We start from the raw sequence: 12958 nt of genomic DNA, 5'->3' as shown, positions 1-12958 counted from the left end.
AATCTATGGCTATAAATGAGTCGTAGAGGCTGGAGAGGATTTTGGGATGGAGAGGATCCCAATCCTTTTTTTTCAACACTTTTGAAAATCGAAATTCCAGAAGCAAGTGTCACTGAACTTTAAGTTCTAGAATTGTAAATTCTTTTCTAGAACTTCAACTTTTAAAAAATAAATTTTCTTACGAATTATACTAGCTTTTATAAGGGTTGTGCAAACCTCAACTCTTGAGCTAGTTTTTATGGTTGAGTATAGGCCTTTCAATTTCTAATTTGGTATCAGAGATTGATCTCATGTTCCAGGTTGTTCAATCCTGGACATAAAGTATCAATTATAGGCCTGAAAGTGTCAATTATTTTTTCTTCTAGAGCTAAAAGTACAATTATATATTTCCGAAAGTTACGGAAATAATTTACACTTCCAAAAATTGAAATTCTGAAAGTTAAAAAGAAAAGAAATAATATCATTTATAAATGTTTATCTGCAAGAGTAGTGCAAATAGTACTTTTCGTAAATATTTGCATCAATTTTTATTTTTTAAATTTCAAAATAATGTATGCGATATTTACCGTAGAAGATTGATTAATGAAACACGGGCCAAAAAGGAAAAAAACTATTTTTGCTTCAACTTTGTTGCGCTTCACTCAAATATAGATTTGTAATCAACTTGAAACTATAAACTTACACAACTGAATAAGCTTAGATCTTGATCTGTTTACAGAGATATTAAAAAACCTGAACCAACGCAATCACACTATCTTTATATGGAAAATATAAACTGCAAAAAGGAGTAAATAAGGGAGAAAGCTACCTATACAACCACACAACTCAAGAAAATATGAAGGTTAGCCCAAGTTAATTGTCTTCCGTTGCCTGCCTTCTTAGCAGCTCACTCTAAGCAGAGGATACAACAACAATCTAGGTCAGATGCATACCGATTCCTGAAAATTCTTTTCTTATCCCCCAATCCATGGCCGACATCAGAAACTCATCCTCAGCATGCCAGTTACAATCTTATAGTCAATTGGATACAAAAACAAAGATAAAAGCAGAGAGAGCAGAAGAATGATGCCTATGAGTTTATGGAATACTCCCAAGTGTCACTGTTATTGGGTGCTGCGTGTTAATCCTCCCCGCGTCACATTCCTGTGCAAGGGAAAACCTCCGTTAGTAATCCCAAATTGTGGGGGGAATAGAAGGAAAAAAAAATGGGAATTCAAAAGAAAACAAAATGCAATTTAGAATTCTAGAAGTATGTCTTTGTTGTTGTCTTTGTTGAAATGGGCTCTAATTTAACTAGTCAATAAAACAAAGGAAGCAACAGAAACACGTCTTCAGGCAAATACTAGGTTCAACTATGAGCTTAAAGAGTTCTTACGTAATAATTAAAGATTACACAATGACACAGAATACAGTTATACTAATATCAATATTCAGATTCAAGTAGAATAGTAGATTGGCCAATATCTTGCCCAAAACTGTTAGTGAATGCCAAAATGCACAGTTGAGACTTGATATAAAAAGAAATCAAGAAAGAAGCTTGAACAAAGAGGCTTCAATTTTGCAACAATAAAATCAATCCATCTTTCTTTCTTGGTCATATGTGATTATGAGGAGTGGGGACTGACCAAGCAACCATGCAAAATAAAGAGACCCAGGTTGCAAAATAAAAAAATTGTCTATCGATAGTAAAGCAGTTGTGACACTGTAGTTTATATCCATTGACATACAGAAAATCCTTAAGGTCAAAATCCCCAGCCTCAAACCAGTTGCAGAAAAAAGCAAATAAAATGAGTAATATGCCAACAACTACATATTAAATATGGAAGAAGAGCCCAAAACAACAACAATTACCTTCCAGAAATTAGCTGATGCTGAGCACTGTTTACAGGCCCCTTTACACTGCTGAATCGCTTTGCTCTGTTCTCTTGTTCTTTATCCACACGCATAGCAGCTACCTCCTTTTCCATGGAGGCTACTTCCCTTCTCATCTTCTTTGCCTCAACTTCCATGGCTTTGGTCAATGTATCTACCTTCTTAGCTAACATCTGACAGATAATGACCATTTGAAACAATCAGCTAGGATTATCATGCATCAATAAAAAGCCAAGAATTAATATCCAAAATCAATTAAGAAACTAAACACTAACCTCAATAGCATCGTCTTTATCTTTTAGGCTTTGATCTTTCTCGTGACCAGCTTTCCTCAAGGCTATGACCTCCTTCTGAAGCAGGTCATACAAAACACCCGGAACACTATCCTCCACCGTTGGTAAGTCATTTGGTTTATCATTCGAACTTCCTTTCCAATTATCATCTGCCTCTCTCTCTTTGTTTTCCTCAAGAGATTGATTAAATGAGTAACTTGGAGGCGTTCCATTCAGCAGAATTTTACTCCTTTCCAGTGTCCTTGAACCACCATCAAAAGACTTAGATGTTCCTTTAGCATGCTTTAAAACTGTGCTAGAGGATAGGGATGACCTCAGTTGAAATGATGGTGTTCTCTTAGACAAGAACCCATTAGAGGTTGGTTTTGAGAAGTTATCAGCTCCACCAAAAGATTGCCGACGAGAAGGGCCATTGCTCGCACTTCTTCCCTCTGAGGTGCTACGATTACTGCCGTTCGAATTTCCCCTCAAACCGTCCTCCAGTACTTTAAGTCGTAATTGATATTTTTCCTGAAATTTTTTGGAAAGAAGTTTACTTTAAATAAGAGTAGAGCTGATCTCTGAAGTAAATAGAGAGGAACTAGATCATTACTTTCAACTGCGCTTCAGACTTTGCAGTGCGCTCAACTATAGCAAGCTTGTCACGAAGTTGCTGCATTTCCCCCTACAAGAATGCAGTTCAATAATAAGCAGAAACCGTATTTAGGCCCCGTTTGGAAAAACAGCTTAATTAAGCGCTTATGGTCATAAGCGCTTATATCATAAGCGCTTATTCATAAGCTATTTTTAAAAATTTATTGAAATAAATTAAAAATAAGTTGTATATAAGCATAAGCTGTTTTTCATAAGCTATCCTGAGTAGCTTATGAAAATAAGCTGAAAATAGCTTATGGCAGACCATAAGCTGTTTGCATAAGCTCTCCCAAACACTGACATAAGAGCTTATGCTGTCAGATAAGCTCAAATAAGCTCTTCCAAACTGGGCCTTAAGTGAAGACAAATGCAGTAAAATTTATAACAAAAAAGAAAAGAAAAGAAAAGAAGAAAGTAGGGAGTAACAAACGCTCAACCACTAAATCCAACTGAATTAACAGAGTAGAACAAAGTAATATTACCTGCAAGAATCGACGTTCTTCAAGCCATTGTTTGACAGGCATCACTTTATCATTAGCATCTTTCCATTCATTTGCAACCACAACAGCTACTCTGTTTGCGGTTACCTTGGCACGGGCCAACTCCCTGTCAAGAGTTTTTCTTTCTTCCTAAACAATATGGTATACACCATGTAAAAATAAATAGAATCTTAACTGGGGCAATATAATCAATAATAAAGCAACTGGGAAATTGAAATTGCTGAAGACTTTAACAATTACATTCATTTCTTGAACTTTCCGCTGATAATCTCTCACTGCATTAGCAGCTGCCCCACCTGCAAGGACAGTCTCTTCCAGCTCTCTTACAGTTTGGGTGAGCTTTTCAACCTCTGCCACCTTTAGTCTATGCATTTTGTCCAAAATTTTATTTTCTTCCTGAGAGAAGTAAAGATGAAACCAGAAGTTAGAATTTATGGTTCTAATGTACTGCTTGGGGGAGAAGTGGGGAGATCTTACAAGACTGTGATACCTGGCAAATCTCAATCTGTTTCATTAGCTCTTGATTTTTGTTTTGGAGGTCATCTACCATGGAGGCCTTAGCCAAGGCAACCTGAACAGTCTTCTCAGCTTCAAGTAGTGCAGCTTCTTTAGATTTGGTAAGACGATCTAAAGCTTTGTTATCATCTTGTAGTTTAGCAATCTAGAATGAACATAGAGAAGGAAATGAAGGCAAAAATAATTTATCATGAGCCCGGTTCTTTTCTTCCATCAATTCTCTCCAGGGTATAAAAATATTAACTCCAAGAACAAGGTAATACCTCTTGCCGAGCAAGCTTGAGTTCAGCCTCCAAAGGAGCAAGAATTGCTTCTATAGGAGGCATGTCATCATCCTTCTGAGCAGCATGGACCCTTCGAAGAGTAGCTTCAGCTGCAAACTGAGCTGCCATTGATGCTTTCTTTTCATCGTTGATTTTCTTTATTTCAAGATTCTGCCAGAAATGTTCAATTTAGTAAACACATCATGAACCTAGGAAAAATAACTCAGTACTAAAGTTGAAGAGGCTCCAAGCAATACTTTGCTTTCTAGATGAGATTCCGTTAACTTTAGCTTCCCTTCAACCTTTGACAATTCTTCAGTTAACTGAAATACATGCAAAAAAGCAGAAAGTTAAGTACCATGTGAAGTTGATATATAGCATGCAACAAAAGAACATGAAGAAACTGTAGAACCACCACAAAGAAACATGAATTAGTCAAAGCATGGTAAAGCCAAAAGGCTTCAATGTAAAGTATCCTGATATAAAACAATGTAACGAATGATTAAACTGAATAAATGAAAAGTAAATCATCAAATATATCAGGTTAAATACAAAACCCACTAAAAATCACTACCAACACAACAGCCAAAAATATAATTACTTTTTTACTATAGGATTTATTATTGAGAAAAGAAAAGAAGTAAAATAGGATAAGGATAAGGGGATCCTCAAGAACTGATAAAAATGAAACAAAACTAAGATAACATTTGGCACACAACCAGAACAGAATAGCCTATTTTGATTTGTTCTCTTTGATTCCAAGTATTAAGAGGAACCGAAGTTTATCACTTTTTTTAACTTATGTCCAATTTTGTTTTACATTTAAAATAAAATGTACCACCAAACATCACACAGAGCCTATTGATCTTGTAGATCTAATCACCAAATGCTACCTGAGGAATCTAGCAATTCAGTATAGAGAAATAAAACTGCAGCTTAAAAGTATGAGAGGAATAATGAAGTACATAATAACTTAAATGTAAAGTAATGATATTAGACAACAAAACTTCTTAATTCCATGGCTTCATTTATGTAGACACTAGACAATAAAAACACTTAAGAGAAACCAATATTATCAAGAAGTCAACACAGACCAAGAATAAAGAGAATGTAAAGAATATGATGAAAACAAGGGAGGAAAAAAGGAGAGACAAGTTCCCTTTAATACGTAGACCACTGTTTCTGTTTATCTGTCATTTGAGACAGAATGCCCAAGAATTTTAAAAGTCGTTAAAGTACAAGCGACCTACATGAAGTCATGAATCTTGTATAAGGGACCTACTTGAGAAGGGTGTTCTCATGCTTATGTTTTCTTGTATGATAAAGATATATATACCTTCCAAAAGAAAAAAGTCGTTAAAGTAGTTTTGATATTCAGCCAAAAAAAATTAAAATACTACATCTGATCGCATAATTTTCTATGGAAATAATCAAAATGTTGTTAGGGCTCTATTTATTCTCTCTCACTTATTAATACCAAGGATGTTAAAAAAACCTGTGAATGCTTCATTGGTTATTTGAAAAAGGCAAAAAAATTAATAAAAAAACTAAAGCAATATATTAAAGAAGGGAGTAGCAAAAATAAAGGTGTTCATCGAAGAGTTTTTTAAGAGCATCCACAATGCAGGTGGCTTACACCATCTCTTAGCTATATGTTGTTTAATTTGTTTTTTACCATTGGAGCATCCACAGCCAACGTAAATCCCGCCGATATCTTCAATATGGAGCATGTTTAGGTGGAAATTTTGGTTGCGTAGAAATAAGAGAAGTTTACTGGAGCAACAGTTGCTTAGGTGGTTTATGATTAAAAAAAAATTTATTCTCCCTCCTGCATTAACAATTCATTCTCTCTCCTGGAAATAAAAAAAAATATAAGTATATGGGTTGCTTATGGAAAAAGATAAAAACCCACCATTGGAGCAAAATCTGCATGAGTTGCTTATGAATTGCTTAAATCCTAAGTGGCATTTTGGATCCACCGGAATAGTGTTAATCAACTCAAATAAGAACCACCACTGTGGATGCCCTAAGAGCACTACTTAAGAAATGGAAAGTATTGAATGAAAATTAAATTTATTTAGGTTCCTAATAGATTGTACGCATAACTTTTCATAAAATACTTTCTATTTGGATTCCTAAATAAGTGCTAGGGCATGAGTGGCAGATCAAAACCAATAAAATAAATCTGAAGCATTCTCTGCCCAAACTCCAAAGTAAGCACTACAACACTGATTGAAGTTATGAAGAAGCAGAAAATTCCAAGGGCCAAAATTGAATGGATTACAACATACCAAGCTTTAGTCATATACTCATCCCCTATTGGATAATGGCTTTAACTAAAAACTTACCGGTTAAACATATGGTCAATTCAACACAAGAAAGAGTTTATGACAGTGACTTCAGAGTGAGTGCCAAATTTAACAGAGATGTTTCTTTAGAAAATCAGAAAAAGAAACTGCTGGACAAAATTACTAAACACGCATGGCAAAAAAAAAAAAGGTAGCATCAATGAGTTCAATGCAAATGCTAAAAGGGGCTTCTTCTTCTATGCACTCCCCAATGCAATTAGGCAAATAAATGAAAAAGTTTCTATTCGGTTTCCCGCTGCAACTTCAAACATAGTAACCATACACGGATACTTTCAAATATGCCAACAACATGATCTCACAAGGAAATAAAACCAGACCTTATTTAATCCCAGCACCAAGACCAACATGTAAAATAGTATATAATGTAATAACATGACCGCGAAAAGTCGGTAATTTACATCAATCTCTAACCGAATAACACAAACAATGACAGCAAAGCAATAACAACAATTGAGAAATTAAGTTGACCTCTTCAAGTATGCGACCAACAAGTAAATTAGTAATCAATGTAATAACATACATAATCCCAAAAATATCATAACTAATAACAACTTCAATGACAGAGAAAAATAACAAAAATAATAGAGAAATTAGAGGTTACCTCTTCAACGGCCTTTTCTCTGAGTCGTTCAGAGTGTCTCAGGGCTTTGATCTCAGCCTGTGCTTCTGATAATTCCCTGTCCTTATCTACACAAAACAAAAACACAAGCACAATCAACAAACACAGCCAAATATAATAAAATAAAATCAGCTCAAAAACTCTGCGGATCGAGCAGCATTTTCGCACCTCGAACTTCATTCTCGAGGCGATTGAGCTCCACCTTCACCGGATCCGAACCGTGCAGCAGGTTCATGAACTCGTCGGCATCCATACTGGGCGGCCTCGCTCCGCCGCGCCTACGCGACGAGCCGCTTCTCCCTTCCCTGAACGATCCCGACACCGAAAGCGGCGCCGGCGTCGGCACTCCTCCGCCGTCGCCGGAAACCTCCGCCATCGCCGATCTAGCCGGAGCCGAACCGAAACCTCCGCTCCTCCTCTCTCTCTCACTCACTCACTCACACTCGCACACCACCAGATTTCAAATCACGCACGCGCACACAAAAAACAAAGATTGCATCATCATCATCATATTATAGAGCGAGAAAATGCGACCTAGAAAATGGTGGATTTAGAGAGAGAGAGAGAGTGTGTGTGTGTGTGGGAAAAAGAAAGAAAGATGAAAGAGAAGAGAATAAGATGCTTTTGGCTCTTTCTTTCTTCTTCGTTTTTGTTTGGTTCCTTTCTCTCTTCTTCTCTTTTCTGTCTTGTTGCTTTCTCTCTCTAGATTTTGTGATTTAAACGAAAGAGTTAAAAATAATTAGTGAAGTTTTTAGCGCTTTGTGAAGAGGGTTTTGTGTTGCTGTTTTGAGTTAACAGTGAGAGTGAGACTGTAAGCAAGACTAATCAGTAAACTAATCCGTTATTAGGAATTGACTAATCTCGTGTTTAAGGGCTTGGGTTTAACATGAGCGAGTAGCGCAGTGCGCACCCCGTGGGATGAAAATGCGCCTAGTGTTTTGCGGGTGCGTAGTGCACGTGACAGCGTAGGTTAGTGGACTTTGCTGGTTTTAACGTGATTGGACCAGCTGCTACAAACGTGTATGAGTAATGGTTTAATAGCGTAAACTTCCATGTTAACTTTGTTGGACTTATTTGTTCAACTTATAAACAGCGTATAGTTTCTTGGCTTAATCCTCAAATTAGTCCTTGTCTTTGTCTCGCCGTCTGATCTAAGTCCTTCACCGGAAAAATTTGTGGAAAACGTCCTCACCTTTGTAAAATGTCTGGAGCAGGTCCTCGCCGGAGCCCCGAACTCTGGCGAGTGATGATTTGGATGGCTAACTGTGTTAATGATGCTTACGTGGATTTTAAAAATAAATAAAAAATTATAAATAAATTACACATCAGATATTTTAATTTAATTAAAAAATATAATAAAATAAAATTAATTGAAATCCCAAAAGATTTCTTCTCTTTCCACAATCATCTTCATCTTCTGTATCCCAGCCCAGAAACAAAGAACTAATACTTTGTAACATCCAAACTTATGAGTACATGATTTGAAAAATTCAACACTGCAACCAAATAGCTTCCAACATAGGACCAACATCCATCTTCAATAAACCCAGCAACCCCAACCTCACCCTCCCACCATCTTCTTCTTTATCTTTCTAAACAAAAAAACCACGGAGGAACCCAAGCAAAAGAACGAAAATCTAGAGAAAGAAATAGAGATTTGAGAGAAAGATAATCATAACCCAGATCTTACACAAGAACCCAGATCGCTGGAGAACCCAAATCGCGAAAAGAACCCATATCCTTTGCAAACGGCGGTGCCTTTCTTGCGATCGGTTGCAGGTGGTGGTGGGGTTGGGGTTCTGTGGTGCGAAAACGGTGTTCGCAGATCCAATCACAGATCCACTCTCTCACCCTTTTTTCCTTCTCCTTCTCTCATAAACTGAGATTTAGGGGTTTGTGGTTAAGGGTGGCGGTGGGGAGTGGGTGGGTATGGTGGGAGAGGAAGGAAGATGAGAAGACGGAAAAAATTTGTTTCTCAGAAAAGAATCTATGAAGATGGTAGAAGATAATGATAATGAAGAGGGTAGAAAAGTGATGATGATGATGGTGGGGTTGAGGTTGAGGGCTCCATGGGTTCTGTTGATGATGATTTAGATTTTTGGCCAACAATGGTGGTATGTGACACCATGAAAGAAATTGAAGATGGGTTGCAGAGGAAAGGAATTGATTGTGGTTAATTGCAGTGACTGATGATGAATGGGTTTAGTTGATTTTTTGGTAACAATGGGTTTAGTTGATTTGTGAAAGTTTATGTTGCCATATCCTTTGATTTTAATTTGTAAATAGGTCGAGATTCTCTGGACAAATGACAATGTATAGATCCCATCATATATGAAAAAAGATTAAGTAATACTGGTTTTTTAATTTGAGTATTGAGAAAAGAGGATGAAGATGATTGGATGGAGAAGATGAAGATGTTTGTGAGATGATAAAGATGATGAAGAAGGAGATGAAGATGTTTTGATTTTCTGGAAATAGAAAAAATTTTATGATGTGCAATTTAATTTAATGTAGTTTGGATTTTTAATTTAATTTAATTTTCTTAATTTAATTTAAGTATCTTATGTGTAATTTTTGTTTATATTTTTAAATTCCACGTAGGCTTCATTAACATAATCAGCATGCCAAATCATCACTCGTCGGAGCTCCGGGCTCCGACGAGGACCTGCTCCAGACGTTTTGCAAAGGTGAGGATGTTTTCCACAAATTTTTCCGGTGAGGGACTTAGATCAGATGGCGAGACAAAAACAAGGACTAATTTGAGGATTAAGCCTAGTTTCTTTCAAGTAAAGCTTTAAGTTTGTTTAGTCAAAAAAATGTTTAAGTTTGAATTTTGTAATGCTCCATAAAATACTTGTAATGACACTTGTCTTTATTAGTGGTTGTAGTGCTTGCATTATGTGCAATGTCAATAATGGATGCTTCTTCTGAAAAATTTGATTGAGTTTTGTAAGTAAAAGTAAAATAATAGGTATTAAGATAACTTTATTCTTAGTATTTCCCTCTCATTTTATTTGATATTTCAAGTTGTGGTTTGCTTTTTATGAAAATTATTGTATTGTATGTGATTTTCATATTATATATCTTTTATACAGGGCCGTATATAGCCTTAGGCCCTCAATTACCTAATTACCTGAGGCTCCCAAAAAATTAGTAGTTGTAGTGTTTTGTTTGTATATTAACAAATTTACATTTTTTAAAACACCAATAAATAAAATATCTCTTATTTTTACACTCTTAAAATTGAAAAATAATTTGTGTTTACTCGTAATTTTTGTTTTTTTTAACTAGGCTTAAATGTACTTTTGGACCCTCAAGTTTATATTTTTTGCGATTGTTGACCCTGATCTTATTTTTCTACGAATGGAGACCCTAATCTTTCAAAATGTTGCACTATTTACCTTTCCGTCCAAATCCGTCAAAAACTTGACGAAACCCACTTACCTGGCCTTCCGACGGAAGGGTAAACGCTGCAACATTTTGAAAGATTAGGGTCTCTATTCAAACTAAAAATAAGATCAGGGTCAACAATCGCAAAAAAATGTAAACTTGAGGGTCAAAAAGTGCATTTAAGCCATTTTTTTAAATCCCCCTTTTATCCACGTGGAAGGCCATATCAGCGTGTTCCGTCAAGTTTTTGACGGATTTGGATGGAAGGGTAAACGGTGTCGCGTTTTGAAAGAATAGGGTTCCCATTCGTAAAAAAAAAGATAAGGGTTGACAATCGCAAATAGTTAAAACATGAGGGTCCAAAAGTGCATTTAAGCCTTTTAACTAATATATCTATAGTATGAGTTTTCTCTTCACTCATTGTTTCTTCTTTCAAAAAAGAAAGTTTTCGTTGTTTCTACCTTACCTTGATATCAAAGTGTTGTAAAATTTCTCATTGTTTAATTTCTTGTATTCTAGGTTCTATTCATCATTTTTTATTTATTTAATTTTGTAGTACTACTAGTGTTTTTACCCATGCGTTTGCACATGGAAATTTAGTATTGTATTTGATACATTAATCAACATTTTAATTATAAAAAATTTAAGATACTAAAATTAAAAGAAGAATCATAATAAAAATGTAGATAATTAAAAAACATAAATTCTGACATGTTTGCTAGCTTGCGGGTTGTAGTAATTTGTACTTTCTATCAGCCTTGAGTATCTTTACTCTTGGTTGATCTATTAATAACATGACTTTCATTTTCAAAAAAAAATATTCTAGTGTTTTGTAATGTACACTGAATTAACCAATATAAAGATTCTAAAAAACACATGAATTAATTGGGCAAAATCTTCAATTTTGCACATGTGAGGTATAATTGAATTTTTTTTTGCTAAGATGTAAAGTCGTGCGTTGCATGGAGGGTGTCATTCTAGTGGTCTAGATATGTAACGATAAAATGAATTTTTTATACATGTAAGGGATATAAAATGAATTTTTTTAACCTGAACAAATTTTTATGTAAAATGTTCCTGCCTATGGGAGCTCATAACCTTAATATGTTAGCATAAATAAATTTATAGTAAATATATATATATAAAAAATTTGATAAGCTAGTAAATATATAAATATAGACACTTAAAATTATGAAAAAATACTAGCATTAATTATATTAAATTTATTTTTCTATAAATCTTAACATTGATTTATTTTCATATAAAATTTGTCTTGTCATGGAAGATGTTTACTCTGGAATGTCATATTTTGTCTATCAATTTAAACTATCAGATTATGCATATGAACTCTAAAAAGTTATTCATAACATTATAAAGAGTACTTGTTAAGTTCAAATGCATCATAACGTTTTCAAAATCTTATTTTGATTATAACAATTTTATAAAAGTCCCACTGAAAACAAGAACTCACTGTAGCATTTGAATTTCAGGAGAAACTCAAGCAACATTATATGCTTCAACGTTTTATCATCTCAAAAAGTAAAGCTTCAGTAGTCACAGAACAGTTTGGCAAGCAAACTGAGTCTCACTCAAGATTCAAGTCTCTGACCGTCCAATGCCACATCATCAATCAGATTTATTGAAGACAAATTTTGAGCGCTAAAGTTAAAGTTCAATTGTAACGATTTGCCCACCATTCAAATCAAAAGGCAACCAGCTGACTTATATTCAAATCAGATCACGTGAAGACAAGTTTACTTCAGCTAAAGGCACGCTGACCAACAAGGGAAAAGTACAAGTCATCAACATCATATTTCCAAATTGTCTCATGTCTGAAAAGTAGCCCAAGTCTATCACCACCTACTAGCTGACAAACATCATCTTTATGGCTAAAGGATAGACTTGCTTCTGAGTCCGCATTAAATGAAGCCACCAACCAAAACCATTTGAATCAACGGTCTGATTTCACTTCACAACGGCTAGAGCAACGGTTGGATTATGTCTCACAACGGCTACAACACTAGCAAGCGAGTATTTAAGGCACTCTTGAAGAATTGAAGAACAAGAGAATTAATTATGAGAAAAACAAGAACTCAAGCATTCATTCCAAACTTCTCAAAAGCATTCAAAGCTCAAGCAGAAATTCCTAAGAGTCAAACACAAGCTTTTACTTCTGCAAGTGAAAGAGAGAACTTCGTACCTTAAAAGAGTCAAATCTCTTTATTCTCTTCTCACTTAGTTTCACAACTCTTAAGTGATCCAAAGTCAGATCTGAACCCAAACACTTAGAGTTCCAGTACCATAAATTCTCTACCACTACTCTTGAACGAAGATAAATTCTGTAGAGTGATTTAATCTTTGTAAGATTATTGGAGAAGTCCTGACCAATACTTGTAGGAGGAGTCATGTAGAATACTTGGAGGAGTCCGTGATAATACTTGTGTGAGAAGTCCTGTTGAATACTTGTATTGGAGAAGTCCTTGATACTTGCTAGTGAAAATCT

General features: G+C 35.3%; 1 protein-coding gene across 1 annotated transcript; it reads right to left on the bottom strand.

Annotated features, from left to right (window-relative positions):
• Positions 1 to 636: 636 nt before the first annotated feature.
• Positions 637 to 7775, bottom strand: LOC130737719 (microtubule-associated protein 70-2-like). The gene is made up of 11 exons (XM_057589551.1): positions 7234 to 7775; positions 7048 to 7133; positions 4335 to 4400; positions 4078 to 4248; positions 3789 to 3959; positions 3539 to 3694; positions 3281 to 3427; positions 2758 to 2829; positions 2148 to 2675; positions 1852 to 2045; positions 637 to 1143 (listed from the first exon to the last, which is right to left on the bottom strand). The coding sequence occupies exons 1-11, from the start codon at positions 7439 to 7441 to the stop codon at positions 1104 to 1106; spliced, it is 1839 nt and encodes a 612-aa protein (XP_057445534.1). The 5' UTR covers positions 7442 to 7775; the 3' UTR covers positions 637 to 1103.
• Between the last annotated feature and the right edge of the window lie 5183 nt (positions 7776 to 12958).

The sequence above is a fragment of the Lotus japonicus genome, chromosome 2, assembly GCF_012489685.1.
Source record: "Lotus japonicus ecotype B-129 chromosome 2, LjGifu_v1.2".
Taxonomy (NCBI): Eukaryota; Viridiplantae; Streptophyta; class Magnoliopsida; order Fabales; family Fabaceae; genus Lotus; species Lotus japonicus.
The sequence above is the reverse complement of the archived record's forward strand: the minus strand, read 5'-3'. Positions and strand labels throughout refer to the sequence as shown.

Excerpts from the sequence above, each read along its gene's own strand:
- LOC130737719 (XM_057589551.1), bottom strand. The coding sequence starts at position 7,441 with ATGGCGGAGGTTTCCGGCGACGGCGGAGGAGTGCCGACGCCGGCGCCG. Across the intron at positions 4,249-4,334 it reads AATCTCATCTAGAAAGCAAA|AATCTTGAAATAAAGAAAAT; the intron begins GTATTGCTTGGA and ends CATTTCTGGCAG. Across the intron at positions 1,144-1,851 it reads CATCAGCTAATTTCTGGAAG|GAATGTGACGCGGGGAGGAT; the intron begins GTAATTGTTGTT and ends TCCCTTGCACAG.